We start from the raw sequence: 17,513 nt of genomic DNA, 5'->3' as shown, positions 1-17,513 counted from the left end.
TGTACCGGCCTGACAGAAATTTAATTCAAGCTGGCTCCGGAAAATAATTATTGTATTTTAAGAGCAGTAATCATTGGTCGGGACATGATTGAATGTGTCCACACCTATTGACTTTTTCTATGATTTATAGCTTTGTTTAGTCGATATTCCCATCGAAATTGTATAATTAATTATAAGTGGGGCTGTCAGGGCTGCAGGATGGAGAACCCTGATGAGTATTTGGGAAGATTAAATTTTCCTCCGCCGCGCCGATGCCAGGCTTGGGAATTTTCACAGCCCTCCGGCTGCTGGATGAAGATGTTTTCTCTGTGTTTAGCAACTGCTTGAACTCCAGAGCCATTGATTTTCCGAGCCCTTTTTTTATCCGTGTGGTGTCTCTTCAGGAGCCGCGGAATTTGTGCAGATGTGCCGGGCCCTGACAAATATTTATTATCCAGGGGCCGCTTCATCACTGTCCCCGGGCCATCCGCCCCCACCCCGCCTTTCCTTCAGCCTTGTAATCAAGGAGAATGCCGGCGAGCCGGGCGGAAGCCGCTCCCGGGGTCTTGAGCAATGGCCGAAAGCTACAGATGAAGGATGCGGCCGTGAGCCGTCATGTCTCCTCAGAAGCATTTCCCAACCGGCACCCCAGGAGCGGCTTCCCTTCTCCGCCATTCATCCCCATCCGATGATGGGCCGCCGAGAGACCCAGCCTGGAAATCCGCCCCAGCGCCCAGGCTCTCCCCGTGGACTCGTCCAGGCTGGCCGGAGAAACCGGCCATAAACTCCCGGGATTCGCCGAGAAGAAACAGGGTTTACGCGGCCGGCACTCCCGACAGTCGGCCACGAGGCGGACCCCGATGGGCCGGACGGATCTGCTGCCCGCCTGCCGCCTCCCCTCCAGGCTCAGCCTCTTCTTTAGCTCTCACGCCTTTGCCACGGGAAAGGGATGGGTGCAAAGAGGGCAGTGCCACCAAAGGCCGGCCGAGATGGCCTGCTGGATGCCCCCCCCCTTCCGGCGGCCTCGTCGTCCTCCAAGTGACCAGGCCGGGAGAGAGCCCCTCACTTAGCCCTGGGAGGGCAGGCCCGAGCCGGGGAGGTGCCCAGTGCCTGGAGCCTGAGGGCCGACGGAAGCCCTTCCTGATTGCCCGTGCGCCGTCCTGGCTCGCAGGAAGCGTTTAGTCGTTGGGGGGCAGCACGCGGATCGTAGGCTCTGTTTGGTTTCTTCTGGCCAAGAATAGAGACGGCAGGGCGGCTCCGTGCTGCCCACCCTGTTAGGCTGCCGAATTCTTTTCAGTGAAACGGTGGGGAAGTGAGCTTTAGAATGAGGGCCGTTCCCTCGCCGAGGCGCCGTGCTGGGGGGACTCGGGACCCGCCTTACTCTGTCCTTTGGGCCCCAAATAAATAGATCGCGGAGGAGTAAACGTTAATCACGACTTATGTGGAAACGACCGAATCATTTACACTCACTGCGATCCGATCATCCCGGCAGAGTCCTGAAAGAATGATGATCGCGAGCGCCTTTCCCGCCCTTCGGAGCCCCACGGCAGCAGGCGCTGCCGAGAGAGGACGGCTACAGCCGGGGCCGGTCTGGGAGAAGGAAACCCCGAATGAGGGTGCTCGTCCCGATGGGCTTCCCTCCCCCAGGGGAGCGCGGTGCCCAGAGGAGGGCCCCGGGTTACTCGAGAGCCGGCCTCGTGGTGCTCCCCCTTGTCCGGCTGCTCACCGTGTCATTTTACTCAAGCCGCCACGAAAGCAGCGTGGGGGGCTTCGGGGTAAGATGGCACCCTGAAAAGTGACTGAGGGGCCCGGCTCTCCCTTGTGCTCCAGGCAGCCGTGAGTGAGCTCTTTCATGGGAGCTAGCACATGCGTACGGGGCTCTGAGGCCGCAGAGTTCTTTACAAATATTAAGTCATGGGGTCCACACAGCAACCCTATGAGATAGGCAGGCGCTATTGTGATCCCTATTTTACAGATGGGAAAACTGAGGCAAAATAACAACACGTTATCATATACCAAGACTTTTAGAATACAGCCAAAACAATCCTTAGTTAAGTAAATGTTTACGTTGCTAATATTTTCACCAACATAGACCAATGAATCGGCTGTAGAACTAATAAATGCTAGAAAATCAGCCGTTTTGGGGGGAAATCTGACTGAACAAAATAGAATTATTGAAATGATAAGTAGCCATAAGAGCTATTTCTAAAACGAGAAGGAAGCCAAATCACCCGGATCCAAACATTAAAGAGAGAGAGAGAGAGAGAGACAGAGAGAGAGAGAGAGAGAGAGAGAGAGAGAGAGAGAGAGAGAGAGAGAGAATTCTCAGCAAATGAAGGAATTATTTCAAATCATTTTGCCCAATTATATGCCAGCAAATTTTATTCTGCTTATAATTCTATTTCAATGTGTGATTCATATGTGACGTTGTAGTTCGATCGTTTAAATGAAGTATGTGAGTAGCTACAAAACATAGAAACTTTCTAGACGAATGAAAGGAGAAACGGAAAATTGAAATAAGGCAACCACAGAAAAAGAAATTGAACAAGACTAGAAAGTAACTCCCAAAGTGGGGAAAAGAACCTGGAAAGGAGACAATCACTTACGGGTGAATCCTCGCAAGCCATTCATAGCACATTTAATCCCACTATTCAGCATTCGTAGATTATCTGTAAAATACAAAGGCAAATGCCTGCTGTGGACCAAGTAAAATCCCAATTCCTAAACCAGGGAGAGACAAAACAGCAAAATAAAACTCCAGGCCATCGTCTCTCCTGAGATCAAGGCAAAATATTGCTGAAAATGTCAGCAAAGTGAGTAGCTCATCACCATAAAAAGGTTATACGTTATGATTAAGCTCCAAACAAAATAAAGCCTACAAAGACCACCAAAACAAAAAATCCCATGATTCTCTCGGTCGTTGTCTAACAAGGTACACCGCACTCCTTTTTGTGAAAATGCTGGGAAGTGGAGGAATAAACGGACCATTCATTAATATAGTAAACAGTATCGGGCTCGGCCCAAGAGCTAGCTAGCATCGTCTGTAATTGAGGATCGCTTCTCCCGCGAGATCGGGAAGAAAGCAACGATCTCGGCTTTCCCCAAGATTGGTTTTAGAAATCCTAATGATAGCAATGAGGCACGAAAAATAAACAGGGAAGAGCCTGGGCAAAATGGAAGCAAAAGCCCCCCCCCCCCTTACCACAGACGAGCATTATGGTGTGATTGTAGAACTCCCAAGAGAGTCGGCTCGGCTCGGCACAGGAGGACCTTGTTTCACAGGCCAGCCCATTCCAAGACCCTTCACGCAAGCTGGAAATTGTGCAGCGTCGCGAACCCCGTGATTTATTACTGAATATTTCTTATACGGACGTACGTAGGCGCTGGATGCCATTTCTTAGGCTCTCAGAGCTCCCAGCATCTCCCCTCTTCTACTCTGGAGCCATCTTTTTTTTTTCTTTTAAACCCTTAGCTTCCATCTTAGAATCAGTACTGTGTATTGGTTCAAGGCAGTGGTAAGGGCCGTGCAGTGGGGGATAAGTGACCTGCCCGGGGCCATGCAGCTAGACCACATTTAAACTCAGGACCGAATAGCAATAATGAGATGAAGAGAAGACCTGCTCTGAGTGGGGACAGGACATGTTAGAAGCGAGAACCCCAGACAGAGGCCCGTGCGGGAGCTCATAATCGGTGGAAAACAATGCAATGACTCACACTATCGCTTCTAGGAGCGAGAACGAGCATGCCCGGGTAAACTGCTGAGGCTTTATGCCACTCGGGAAAATGGCGCCGATTTAGCAGTCTTTTTATTTTACATCTTTTTTGGCAGTTGCCAGTCGCAGAGCCCTGAATTTTCACGTGTCGCGTTACTTTTTGGACTGAAACAATCTCTTTCGAAGGTAGCAAGACATAAATTAAGCCCATCGAAATCCTCAGTCTTTCCAAATCTTACCAACTAAATGTAGAGGAAGAGATAGGATGAGATCCATTCACTGCAGAGTATACACAATTACCTGGTGTCCACCTAGGAAGTCACATACAGGGACTACGTGAAGCAGCTAGGTGGTACGGTGGTTAGAGAACAGAATCGGAATCAAGAAGACCTGAGTTCAAATCCAGCCTGAGATATACTTCCTTGATGTGTAATCTTGGGCGAGGCACTTACCAGTTTCCTCCTCTATAAAATAGGGATAAGGATAGCACCCAACTCCCAAGTCTGTTATGAGGCTTAAATGAGATCATGTTTTTATTCAAGTGTTTGCAAACCTTAAAGTGCTATGTAAATGCCAACTATTATTATTAACCCAAAAAACCCTCTACGGAAATCAAGACAAACCTAAAAATCTGGGTTACTTGTGCATGTCTGGGTCGTGCCAAAATAGTAAAAGTGACTTTGCCACCCAAACTCATTTACTTCTTCAGTGTGGTGCCAGTGAATCTACCAGAGGGTTCCTTTTTAGAGGGCTCGAACAAATAATAACAGAATTCATCTGGAGAAACAGAAGGTCGGGCATCTTGGGGAGAATGATGTAAAAAGTGGGGAGGAAGGATTCTGAGCAGCACCAGATGCTACAAAAGCCGTAAACTCTTTGGCTCTGGTTGAAGAACAGCAGTAGGCAAATGGGGAAATAGTCTGGCTGTAACACTACATACCACAGTAAGACAGGCCACTTCTCCATTTGCCCAGAAACTCAGCCGGAGAAGGAAATGAATGGTAGTCCACTCCAGCATCTTTGCCAAGGCCAAAGGCGTCACGGACAGTTGGGTACGACTGAAAAATGAGTGAACGAGAACAAGATGGCACCAAGTCCGGGGAATCTGTGACCAAGCTAGAGCAGTCTTTGTCATGAACAAATGAGAGGAACAAGGCCACACATAGCTCTCACAGCTACAGCGATGGGAAGAGGTTTTGGCTGGACAAAGGAGGGGGCAATTGCAGGAGTTTAAAATGGGCTGTTTTCATCAGATAAAATTGAAAAGCTTTTAGCCCAACAAAATCAGTATACTCAGGTTAGAAGGAAAGTGCTAACTGGGAGAAGATCTCTCACCGGTGCCTTTGAGAAGGGTCTGGCACCCTATGCAGATGGGGAATGGATTCCAAGATCTAAAAAGCAGAGCTCTTTCCCGCTAGAGAAAGGGGCAAAGTTTATAGGAACAGGGGAAGAAATCAAGCTATCAACAACTATTCCACACCCCCGTCCCCACCCCAGAAGTTCCCAAAGTCGTTCATGATCTTCCTGTGCATATTCAGCACCTCTCATTCCCATTTTCTGCTTATTCGATGATCAGAGATGACAGAAAGAAGGAAAAGTGACAAGAATGGCTGGGCCATGGGAGCCCAGACACACTCATACACCGTTAGTGGAGCAGGTGGTGAATTGTTCTAGTCATTCTGGGAGGCAGAAAGTCATTCAGCTCAGCATATCTTTGGACCTGGCCATACCCACCCGAGAGCCTGTCACCAGGGAATACCTGGATCACTCGTGGTATGTGAGAGTGACAGAGAAATGGAGCCAGAGAAATTGGGTGAAGTGCTCCAGAAGCTCAGCCCGAACCCCCTGCCCAGGCTGAGTCCATTGTGCCCATTGTGGAGGGCCCTGGAGCAGGACAGTCAGAGGGCTCTGGCCCATGTCTCTCTCACACATTCCACACTTCATACCCATCTTCTGGTTTGCTCTGTGGTACCACCCCATGTGCCAGTGCCATTGTGGCCCCATTTTATTTTATTTTTTATTTATTTTTAATTGGAAATTTTTATTTAATTAAGAGTATTTTTCCATGGTTACATGATTCATGTTCTTTCCCTCCCCTCCAACCCTCCCGGCTCATAGCCAACATGCAATTCCAATGGGTTTTACATGTATCATTGATCAAGACCTATTTCAGTATTGTTGATAATTGCACTAGGGTCATCGCTTAAGAGTCTACCTCTGGACGTAGACAGTGTTCTTTCTAATAAATCCCTCAGAGTTGTCCTGGGTCACTGCATTGCTGCTAGTACAGACCCGTCAGTTACATTCAATCATGCTACAATGTATCCGTCTCTGTGTACAATGTTCTCCTGGTTCTGCTCCTTTCGCTCTGCATCAGTTCATGGAGGTCTTTCCAGTTCACGTGGAATTCCTCCAGTTCATCATTCCTTTGAGCACAATAGTATTCCATCAACAATAGATACCAGCATTTGTTCAGCCATTCCCCAATTGAAGGGCACCCCCTCATTTTCCAGTTTTTTGCCACCACAAAGAGCAACTATAAATATTTTTGTACAAGTCTTTTTCCTTATGATCTCTTTGGGGTACAAACCCAGCAGTGGTATGGCTGGATCAAAGGACAGGCAGTCTTTTAAAGCCCTTTGGGCAGAGTTCCAAATTGCCATCCAGAATAATTGGATCCATTCATAGCTTCACCAGCAATACATTAATGTCCTAATTTTGTGTGGCCCCATTTTAGAGAAGAGGAAAGGGAGCCTGGGGAGGGGGTGATGCACCCAGAGCCTCAGGGCTGGGAGTTGAGCCTGGGGCCTCTTAGCTAATGCTTCCCACTGTCTCCACTCTAGAAACTTGGGCTGTGACAGGAAAGCATTTAACCCTAAAGGGCTCATAACAGGCTGGCACATGTCTGTGTCACAGAAACTTGATTCTTTGTCTCGGGCATCTCAGGAAGGGGCAAGAACCCAGAAAGCATGGCAGTGCCCCAAGCGATCTTGAAAATCCTCTCAGGTTTCAGAAGCTGCAGTTGTCCTTTGTGCCAGTTGCCGGTGCCTCTATGGTACCTGGACCCATTGACGTCCTCCAAGGGCACCTCTCGTTGGCCTCTCGTGGGGGTCCTCCAGATGCATCATTTCCCTTCTGCAGCTCTGCCAAAGTGTCCACAGGCAGCTCTGGCCAGCCCTGCTCGGATGTTGGACTTGGGCTCCCTACAGCGATGGCCACAGGTCTCCTTTGGGGTCTGAAGCACCGCTGCACGGGGTCTGTTCTGTGGCAATTGGGCCAAGTGGCGTCCCTGTGGGTGGTGGCTTTCCCTCTAACGCCTAACCCGGGAGCGTGGCCAGAGGAAAGAATGAAAGAGCTTCAGGGAGAGTGAGCTTAATAAAAGCTTAATTTGGGACGCTCTTTTCCGCTCTCACGCAGGGACGTTTTTCCCAGAAGTGCCCATCAATCCCTTTCTCCTAAATGTTGGGGGTGGCAGCCAGATAGCACAATTGGAACATGCTGAGAAGGCCCCTGTGTGAGGACACATGTTCCTATTGGGGCAGCTGGATGGACAGAGTGCCGGGCCTAGAGTTGGGAAGACCTGAGCTCAAATGTGGCTTCAGGGACTTCCTTGCTGCATGTTCCTGGACAAGTCACTCAACCTTGTTGGCCTCAGTTTCCTCATCTGTCAGATGAGCTGACAGTGAACAACTCCAGTATCTTTGCCAGGAAAACCCCAAATGAGGACACAATCAGCAATAAACTCCCACATGTTCCAGCCCAGTGACCCTGTGATGAGGCTCGTGGCCTGTCACCACTGGGCAGCAAGTGGACAGGAGAGGACTTGGCTGCCCAGGTACAGCCTAGGGGCCACCCCTGCACCCAGCAAGCCGGTCAAGGGCCACGTTTGAATATCATCGAGGGACCTTCGCCCTCTCCTCCCAGGAGTCTACAGAGGAAGCTGGGTCAGCGCGAGGGGACACAAGGTGTCAGATTCGACGTCCGCAGGCAGTCCGTAGCCTAACGGTCTGAAGGTTTCAGCATTTAGAGGCACAGTCCGGTCACTCCACGACTGCCCAATGGGAGAAGAGGAGGAGGACAAGCTGGCGCCCTCGAGAATGAAAAACTCCAAGCAGATTCCCCAAAAGGGCGGCAGCGTGGCTCAGGCCCCACTCTCTGCCCACGAGGTCAGGCCTGGCTGTGCCAGTCCTGTGCGCCTCAGGGCTATGGCAGTTACCTCGGACAAGGGGGTCAAAGCCCCCAGACACGCATCCCCCCTTGGCATCTCCCCCGGCGGGCCCTCTCCAGGGCCATACATGTGCCCAGTTTCCTCTACCAGGGGAGACTCTGCGGCAGGGCTGGGCCCCGAGAGGCCACGCGGGAGGACGGGAGGACCCACCTTGTAACGGTGCTCCCTTTCCTTCTCGGGCATTGTTGGGCTCACACACACACACACACACACACACTCGCCCGCCCTCACATGCTCATACACACACTCTCTCCAGCTATTAGTGCATGCCGCATTCCACGCCCGTGGCCCCCCACCTCTGCCTTGGTGCGACCTTGGCTGGGGGCAGCCAGAGGCCTCCCCCTTTCTTCCTCGGGCCACCGAGCTGCGCAGAAGTCATGGGCTTTGAGGGGTGCCTCGTCCCCGGTGCAGGTGGCCCAGGTAGAGGCTTTTCCCACAAATAATTAACGTGGGCGAGTGGCTGCTAATTGCACATTTCAGGAATGATTTATGAGCTGGGGAAGGGGGGGGGGACCCAATCTCATTTTGCTGGGAACCGCGGCCATTCTCACAGCAGTATCAGCACAGCTGTGAGATGGGACATGATTAATGAACGGCGGGCAAACATGGAGGGAGCCATCGGGAAGGTGGGGCACGGATGACGCGTGCATCAGTGGGGGGGGGGGGCTGCCTTCCCAGCCCCCTCCCTCCATCCGGCTGCAGCACAGCACATCCATGCGGGGCTCCCGGCAGCGGGGTCACAGGTGGCTTCAGCTGCACCGGTTTTCCCCCGCCCTCACAGGGTTTAAATCTGTGCCAGCAAAGCCGACCCTCGTGCCAGGCGGGCGGCACGTCTCACGCCCCCATCTCTCTGTTTTCTAGCTCCTGGAATTCGACAAAGAGTTGTCGGGCTTCAAAGACAAGTTGTATGAACTGGACATCTCATTCCCTCCCAGGTAAGCGAGCGCCTCTTCCCTTCTGGGCCCGCCGCCCTGCCGCGGGCCCTGTGCCCGGGCGCTGCCTTCCGGCGATTCCCCAGCCCAGGGAGACGAAGGGGGCCGCTGGGGGGGCGGCGTGGATCTTGGCCTGTGGCCGGGGGAGCTTGATCTGCCGCTTTCCCAAAGGGTTCTGGGAAGGGGCCGCTGCTTCCCCACCCCGCCACGCCGGCGCCACGAGCTGCTGAAGGAAGGTGTGTGCACACACACGTGGCACGCTAGAAGGACGGGGACCAGAGAGGGGAAAGGAGACGCCAGGAGGAGCCCTGGCGAATGACGGGCTTTGGAGCCGTCACTTGTAATTCAAGAGCGAAATACAGAGCCGTGAGAAAAAGGCACCGGCCTCTGCCCGGCCTCTGCTAAGTCGGGATGGAGAAGGGCCGGAGGCTCGGGGAGATGCCTCAGGGGGACACCATAATGGACGAGTTCGGGCCTGTGGGGACTCCAAAGACAGTCATTTGGAGGCACGAGTAGAATTGTTCTGTTTGGCTCAAATGGACCTCGAGGAAGACTGGCCATGGGGGACTAGGAGGCCTGCCGCAGGGCGAGCTCCCCGTCAGCAGCGGCTGCTTCTCCCTCTGAGCCGCTGCCATGCCAGCCTGAGGGGAGGGTGGCAAGGCCTACCCAGGGGGCATCGGTGGTTGGCGAGGTGGCACGTGCAGGGTTGGTGGGCCCAATGCACGTGTAACCAGTAAAGAAGGCGCCCCAAGGCAGCAAGAGGCACAGCAAGAAGGCAGCCGCCTCCTGCAGCTTCCTGTCTGTCCGGGGTTGCCTCCGGGGCCTTTCCTGGGATTCTGGGACTAAGCTTGGGGGACAAAGGGGACGGGACAGCGGGAAGAAGGCCTGGCAGGGTCTGGCTCAGGAGGAGGAGGAGCCCTCCTTACCCTCCAGTGAGGCTCCTCCCCTCACCGACAAGGGACCGAGCCCGGAGCTGCCCCTGCCTCCCCCCACCCCCACCCCCGGCTCCTCAAGGCACTGCTCTGGGCAGCCACAGAGGTTTTAGAGCAAGGAAGGGACCTGCCTGGAGCCATGTGGGCTCGGGAAGAGGTCACAGTCGGTCTGGCCCTGGGCTGAGCTGGTGGACACACAGGAAGGGAGTGACGAGTGGCCAGATGGCCGGGGAGCCTGGAGTTGGGCAGAAGCAGCAGACTTTGGGGATCAGTCGCTCAAGGCGCTTGGTCTCCCCATCAGACTGTGCTCCGTGAGGGATCTCGGGGCTTAGTCCAGGGCCCGGCAACCGTTTTCTCATCGCGGCTGTTCGTCCTCGACTTCTACGTCTTCAGCCCCGTCGATCGCCCCCCTCGTCCCTGGGCCTTCGGGCCATCGTGCCCTTTGGTCTTCTCTCTGAAGAGTCCTCCGGGCCCCGGCCCTGGCACGATGCCCCTCGGGACGCTGGGCCGGCCCTTCCCCCCGCTCTTATCTGCCACCGTGCCCTCCGCAGGCCTCTCCGTGCGGCCCACTCCCCGGCTCTCGTCTCCCATCTCTCCCCGTGGCTCCGTATCCCAGGCGTCCCGGACGCCAGATGACCCAGGGCTCACCGTCTGCACCTGACCCCGTGGCCCCTCCTTCGGCCGAGAACACCAGCATCCTTCCAGTCAGAGGGCACGTGGGGTGCCGCCTGGCAGAGAGCAGAGACCTCTGGGGCAGACGCTCTTGTGCCCTCTCTCTGTCTCTCTGTCTCTCTCTCTCTCTCTCTCTCTCTCACACACACACACTCTCTTGCTCTGTCTCTCCTTTCTATCTCCTATCTTTGTCTCCGGTGTCTCTGTCTTGCTCTGACTGTCTCTCTTTCTCCGTCTCTGCCTCCGCTCTCGTCCCCGGCCCCGATGCTACACTCTTTTTCTCTGTAAGGATGGCGGCCCGGCAGAGGGTTTGGGGGCAGAGTGTGGCCAGATGGCGAGTCGGTGGCTCCAGGCCAAGGCTGCTCTCTGTGCTTGCGCGCCTTTGGGAAGTTAGCAGCGTGCCCAGGGCTCTCCGAGGCAGGTGCCGCCTGTCGTGGCGGTGCCTAGCAGGGGGGCCTGAACCAGTGTGGGCGCCCAGGAGAGGAAGAGAAGCACAGGTGAACTGGCGTGGGATGTAGAAGTGGCAGAGGGCCCGAGGTCCATGTCCCGGAAAGTGCCCGTCCTCTGGGCATGGCCTGGACCGGTTGTGGTCTGAGCAGAGCCAGGAGGGGCCCCAGTGGTCAGGCCGGAGGACTCCTTTTCGGGAGCTTTGAAGAGCCAAGCCTCTGCTGGAGCCTGAGAAGGCCCTCAGGAGGGTCTCCCCCAGCCAGCGCCCGGCTCGGCCCTCTGAGGAGTCTCCCTTCTTGCTTCGTCTTCTGGATTGGGGTCCCTCGAAGCTTTCAGGGCGGAGCTGGGCCTCCCCTGGGGGCTGCATGCGCCTCCTTCTTCAAAGAAACGGGCCCGTTTTCCCCAGTCAGGCCAGGCTCTTTCCGGGCGGCCGTCTCCTTCCTGGAGCGCACGTTGGAGTCTTCGCTCCGATCTGACCAGTGACCGCCCCCCCCCCGGACATCCCCTCCCCCTCTTCATGGCAGAGAATAAGGTTCTGGAGAAGCAGGAACTGGACAGCACACTGGGAGCTGTTCCTGCGCGCCTAGGCCAGGCGTCTGCTCCTGAAGGCCAGGACCCGTCCGGGGGTCCGGCAGCTGCGGCATCACAGAGCCGCCCCTGTCCGAGCCTGGGCCGGCGTGCGTAGAGGGCAGCGAGCCGGCAGCCCGGGCTCCACGGGGGACACAGGGAGGTCCTCGACGTTCGCAGGGATGATGGGTTCCAGCATTTCCCCAGTTTCTCCCAGGCCAGGCCACTCGCGTCAGCCCATCTGAATGGCCATTTCCCCAGGACCCCTCTGGGCTCGTCCCATCTTGGCTTGTCCCTTCTCCCACGGGGTCCCCTCTGCTGGTCACTCGGCCCCCTCGGCTCACCTTTCAAAGGTCCAGGCCACGGCAGCTCCGAGGTTCGGGGCCCAGGCCGGACGCCACTCCTCTCACCGCCTGTGCCAGACGGACGCCCGTGGGCTTGTGCCGTCCAGCAGGATGGTTGGCTTGGAGCGGCCGGCCCACCCTCCTCGCCAGTGATTAAGGGCTGTGCCGTTCGTGCCGCCAGCTGAGGTTGGGGGGACAGAACTGCTGGAAGAGGCCGGAGGACCTCCCTTCTCGCCGAGGCTGCCCGAGGAGGGGAGGCCTGGTGGGGGCGCACCCCATTTGGCCCCCGCTGCCCAGACAAGGCTCATGAGCCCAGAGCCGACAGACACTCGGGGGGGGGGGTTTCATCGCCTCGCCCGAGTCCGTGGCCACCCCGACCGTCGGCAGCAGAGCCTCCTCTGAACGCAAGGCCCGGGCGGCCCGACTGGTCCCGAGCAAACAGCAGCTGGGCCCTGGGGAGCCGGCCAGGGCCCTAATCCCGGAAAAGCCGCGAGCACCGAGCTCGGCCCAGCTCCAGGTGGCGATTGTTCTTTTATCGCCTTTCCCCATTAATGATGGCGATTGCCGCCCTGCCCGGCGCCCGGTTTGCTTTCTGATAACTCTGCAAAGGCCCCAATCTCCCGGATAACGCGTCTCCCGCGGGCTCGGGCTCTTTATCGCTGCATTAGGCTGTCGGGAGTTTCCGGACCTGTTCTGGGCTCTCTGGCACTTCTCCCCCTGGAGCCAGGTCCCCCACGGTGGCTCCCGTTTCCTCCTCCCTGCAATGACACATCTGCCTTCCACGCTGACGTCCAGGGAGGCACCTCCCTCCCCTGCCTCTGCGCCTGTCACCCCGGGACCCACGTTTGCACCTGCTTGGCCTTTGGCCCCCCCCCAGACTCCCACAGGGCCAAGGTGAGGGGAGAGAGGACCAAGGACCCCAGGAAGGCGCTGTCGCCCCTCTTTGACAGCTGGGGAAACTGAGGCTCCAACTTTGGACCGTGAAGAGTGCCCCCTCTACCTTAGTGGCCGGCCCTTTCCCTGCAGCGCCAGCTAACACGTAGCCTCCGTCCCTGGCTGAGCTCCGGTGCCCTCTGCAGCCAGCCGGTGCCGGTCCCCTTCTCCACGGCCCGACGGCACGTGCCCAGAGCCTCTGCCAAAGGGAGGCCTGCTCTTCCCTGACCGGTCTCTCCTGTCTCCGTGCCTTTGCTCCCTGGGGTGCCCTCTCTGCCCTCAGCTCTGAGGCTCTGTCCTTGAGTCCTGCCCGTCTTACTGCCCGTCTCCAGACCCCTCGAAGCCCTGACGGAGGCGGACCCGACGCCCTTCCTTCCGGCTCTGAACTCAGCCTCACTCCCTTCTTCCGAGCCCAGAGCCCTGGCGGTCCGGGAACGTCAGAGGCCCGTCAGCCTCGGTCGAGTTGGCCGTGGTCAGAAAGGTCGCCTGCTGCCCTGAAAGCCACCTCCCCATGGGTGGGGGGCAGCGGGCCAAGGCAGGGACAGGCGGGGGGCGCTTCTCCCTGCGATCAGCCTGGACAGCCTGGGAGGACGGCCTGCCCTGGGGCCCAGGCCGGACGAGACCCTCTTGAAGCTCACGGGCTTCGGGCCTTCTGGAAGCGCTGGGGGGATCCGAAGCAAAGGCTGGGCCCCCCCAGAGTCTGTCCGAGGTGCTGAGGTTGGCTGGTGAAGGGGGACATCCGTGGCCCTGAGAGAGAGCAGGGAGGCCCTCGGAGGGCCGGCTCAGCCGGCTCCGGCTTTCCCTCGGGGGTCCGAGCTTCCTCGCCACCCCTGGTGGAGCGGCGGCGGCGGCAAACACCTGGGGCCCTCCTCGAGGAGGCGAGAGGAAGCTCCCAATTAAGCCACATTTGCTCACGGCAGTGGAGCAGCAAATTGAGTTCTCACGGCGTGGGCTGAAAAACAGTGTGCCGGGCTTCGGTGGAGCGTGCTCGCTCTCGGCGCTGGCGGGCGCTTCTGGCCGGGCACGTTCGCGGGCGGCTCCCCTGGGCGGCCACGGCTGGGGTGACACAATCCTCCGGGAGTAGAGAGGTGGCCGGCCCGCTGTGGAGCTCCCCGAGGCCCTGCTTTCCTCCTGGAAGATGGGGAGGGCAGCTGGCCTGGGGGCCCTGCTGGCACCCACACGGGGCTTCGTCAGTGTTTCCTGGCGTGACTCTGTGCTCGGCTGCGCCCGCGGGGATGCTCGGAGCCCCGCCAAAGGTGCCACGAGGTCAGAGCCTGCCCGGCCGAGGCTCCGGCCCCAGAGACACGGGGCGCTTTGGTTTACGCCGAGCCTGGCCAAGCCTGCCGAGGTGTCCTTCTCCCTTCGAGGAGCCCCCGCCCCCGGCACCTTTTTAGTTCCACCTGTGGGTGCCAAGGCTAGACCGCTGGGCTGAAGTGACTTGGCCAGGGTCACACAGCCAAGAAGACTTGGAACCCAGGCCTGGCCCTCAGTCTGCTGTGCTACCCAGCTGCCTCTCTGCTGCCTCCTTTTTAACCCGAACCTTCTTAGAATCCACACTAAGTACCATTTCCGGGGCAGAAGAGTGGTAAAGACTAGGCAATGGGGGTGAGGTGACTCGCCCAGGGTCACCCAGCTAGGGAGTTTCTGAGGCCAGATTTGAACTCGGGACCCTCCTGGGTGTGGTTCGCTGCCCTTCCCCACGGCCAATTCATTCCTGCTGATCACACATAAAGCAAGGTTTTCGGCTGTGGGTCAGCAAACATTTACTAAGCCCCGTCCACGTGTGTGCCGGCCATCCTGCTCTGGCCCCGAGGGAAGCTCCGCCGGCCAGGGGAATCGGCCTATCCACGTACATGTTAATACAAACTTCAGTCAGAGGCCATTTGGGGAATTGTGGCGAGGACCTACCACCAGCAGCTGGGAGGAGGGGGAGATCAGGGAGGGCTTCAGGGAGGAGGAAAATGGATTCTAAGCAACAGCCCTGAGGGAGACTCCGGGCACCAGGGGACAGCCAGGGCCAGGACAGGGAGGTGCAGTTTCCCGTCGGAGGAGCCGCCGGAAGGACCCAGATCCAAGAAGCCTGGCTCGGGAGCGGACGACGGGCCCCGGATGTCCTCCAGAGCTTTCTGGGAAGATCGCTTGGGCAGCCCCGGCAAGCTCCCGTCTGGCGGGGGTCGGGGGGCCCCGGCTCGGGCGGCATCGACCTCGTTTCTGAGGAGACGCCAGAGACGGGCAGGCCTGGCTCTCGGGGGGAGCCCGACACGCAGCACACGCAGGAGGCCCCCCCCCCCCCGGGGGGGCGGGGCCGGTGTCTGGGAGTCCTCCCGGGTAGCCATGGGAGCCGATGAGGTCACAAAGAGATGGAGGAGTGAAAAGGGGGACGGGAGGCTGCCAGGGCCAGTCTTGTGGGAACAGCCACAGCGAGGGGTTAGCATGGATAACAAGCTAGCAAAGGAGGTGGAGCAAAGTCCAGAAAGGTAGAGGAGAGAGGCCGGCGCGGCGGGGCCCAGCAGCCGGGAAGTCACGGGGGAGGAGGGGCAGCCTGCTGGAACATGGATGAGAGGGATCCAGGGAGGGAGGACGGAGGGAGGATGAGGGAATGAGTGGAGGAGGGAGGGAAGATTGATGGAAGATGGATGAGGGATCGAGGGAGGACGGAGGGCTGGATAAGGAGGATGGAAGAGGGAGGAGGGAGAATGAAGAAATGAGTAGAGAGAGATGGAGGGCTGGATAAGGAGGAGGGAGGGAGGGAGGAGGGATAAGAGGGCTGGAGGGGTGAAGAGATGGGAAGAGCGAGGATAGACAGATAGATGGAAGATGGATGAGGGATGGAGGGAGGGAGGAGGGAAGATGGATAAGGAGGAAGGATGGAGGGATGGATGGAGGAGGGAGGATGAAGGAATGAGTGAAGAGATGGAGGGAGGGATGAAGGAAGGATGGAGGAGGGAGGGAGGATAGACAGACAGATGGAAGATGGATGAGGGATCGAGGGAGGGAGGACGGAGAGCTGGAGGGTTCGAGAAGCGAATGGAGTCTTTCTCAAGCATTCACTAGGTGCCGGCCCGGGCCAAGCACGAGGGGTATCAGTCCCCACAGACGGCCCCCGTCCTCCAAAAGCTTCCGTTCGGCAGAGGAGAGCAGGAGCCGCGCTGCTCTCGTCCTGGCCCTCTGCAAACACTAGAGGCCTGGAGAAGTGGCCTTGGCCGGGGGCGGGCCCTTTGCTTGGCAGGCCGGCCACTGCTCGGGGCCTGATCTGCTCAGTGCCATGCCGTCCCCCTAAGGCAGCCGGGGAAGGTCTGGGTTTGGGGGGGGGGGCGGTACAGGGCCCCCGGCATCCCCTCTCCCTGAGCCAGCTACGTCTATGCTTTGGGAAAAGTCTTTCCGGGGCCTGTAAATCACTGCTGAGGGGAGCAGGGGCCTGCAGTGGCAAAAGCTCTAGATTAGACATTGAGAGGACCCGAGTTCAAATCCCGGGGCTGACATTCCTCAGTGTAGGACTCACGTGAGCAAATCCCTGCCCACGTGTCACCTCTGGTGACCCTCCTGGATCGTCCTCACTGACAAGGCAGGTTTTGGCTGGCTGACAGGAGGCCTCCCAGGCAGTGCGCAATAGGGAGTGAGTTCTCCATCCCAGGAGATGTTCGGGCCGGCCCTCTGTGGGGAGGCCCTAAGGGGAACCCTGTGGAGATGTGGCAGAGGAAGGGCTCTCCCACGGGTCCTCTGACCGCTGTCCGGCCTTCTAGGGCCGGCGGCCCGCCCGCCTGCCTTCTCTCTGCATTCCTCTGGGGACAGACAAGCCTGCGCCCCGACTCAGCATCGGCCTTTGGCTTTTCGAGGGTGCCGTCGGGGCCGACGCCTCTCGGGGCTGGGTTTGGGGTTTCTTTCTCTTTGCCCAGCGGGCTCCCACGAAGCCGGCCCACTCGGGGGCCGCCGTCTGCCTCGGGGACCTTCTAGAAAACAGCTCTCGAGGCCGCTGGCTTCCACCCGGGGCCGTCGCGTCTCCCCTGTGCCGGCGTCGACACTGGCTCAGGCCTTCCATCAGTCCTCCCTCCGAGGCCCCTCGGGAGCCTCCCCAGAGGAAGTCCCCCTTTTCCGTCTCCTGGGGGCTCCCTGAGGGCACTTTCCCTTGGCATCCTCAGCGCCCAGCACACAGCAGGCGCCTAATAAGAGCTCGCCCGATCCGGAAGACACTAGACTGGCCGCATCCCGGGACGTGACGGGGGTGGGAATCTCTGTGCCACGCCAGGAGATCTGAGGCGTTCTGGGGCCCAGCGGGGGGAGGGGGACACACGTGTCAGGGGTGACTGGGATCTCTTGTCTCCCCCAGTTACCCGTACAGTGAAGACTCAAGCCAAGGGAAGCAGTACATGAACACCCGGTGCCCGGCGTGGTGTGACCGAATCCTCATGTCCCCCTCCGCCAAGGAGCTTGTCCTGAGAGTGAGTACCACCCGCTAGATGGCCTGAGAGTGTGCACGCTCACCCGTGTGATGGCACCCTGACACGCTCACCCGTGTGATCACACCCTGACACGCTGACACACTCACCCGTGTGATCGCACACTGACACGCTGACACGCTCACCCGTATGATCGCACACTGACACGCTCACCCGTGTGATCACACCCTGACACGCTCACCCGTGTGATCGCACCCTGACACGCTGACACACTCACCCGTGTGATCGCACACTGACACGCTGACACGCTCACCCGTATGATCGCACACTGACACGCTCACCCGTGTGATCACACCCTGACACGCTCAC

The 17,513-nt window shown here is 58.0% G+C and overlaps 1 protein-coding gene across 1 annotated transcript in view; it reads left to right on the top strand.

The window, feature by feature from the left end:
* The window catches only part of INPP5A (inositol polyphosphate-5-phosphatase A), a 147,204-nt gene extending 129,730 nt beyond the window's left edge, over window positions 1-17,474 (top strand). Inside the window, exons 14-15 of the mRNA XM_044660306.1 lie at window positions 8,782-8,855; window positions 17,075-17,474. Coding sequence (XP_044516241.1) covers window positions 8,782-8,855; window positions 17,075-17,204 — 204 coding nt within the window. The 3' untranslated portion in view covers window positions 17,205-17,474. The remainder of the gene's footprint in view (window positions 1-8,781; window positions 8,856-17,074) is intronic.
* The last annotated feature ends 39 nt before the right edge of the window (window positions 17,475-17,513 follow it).

The sequence above is a fragment of the Gracilinanus agilis genome, chromosome 2, assembly GCF_016433145.1.
Source record: "Gracilinanus agilis isolate LMUSP501 chromosome 2, AgileGrace, whole genome shotgun sequence".
In the NCBI taxonomy this organism is placed as follows: Eukaryota; Metazoa; Chordata; class Mammalia; order Didelphimorphia; family Didelphidae; genus Gracilinanus; species Gracilinanus agilis.
This window is presented reverse-complemented; position numbering and strand designations above follow the sequence as displayed.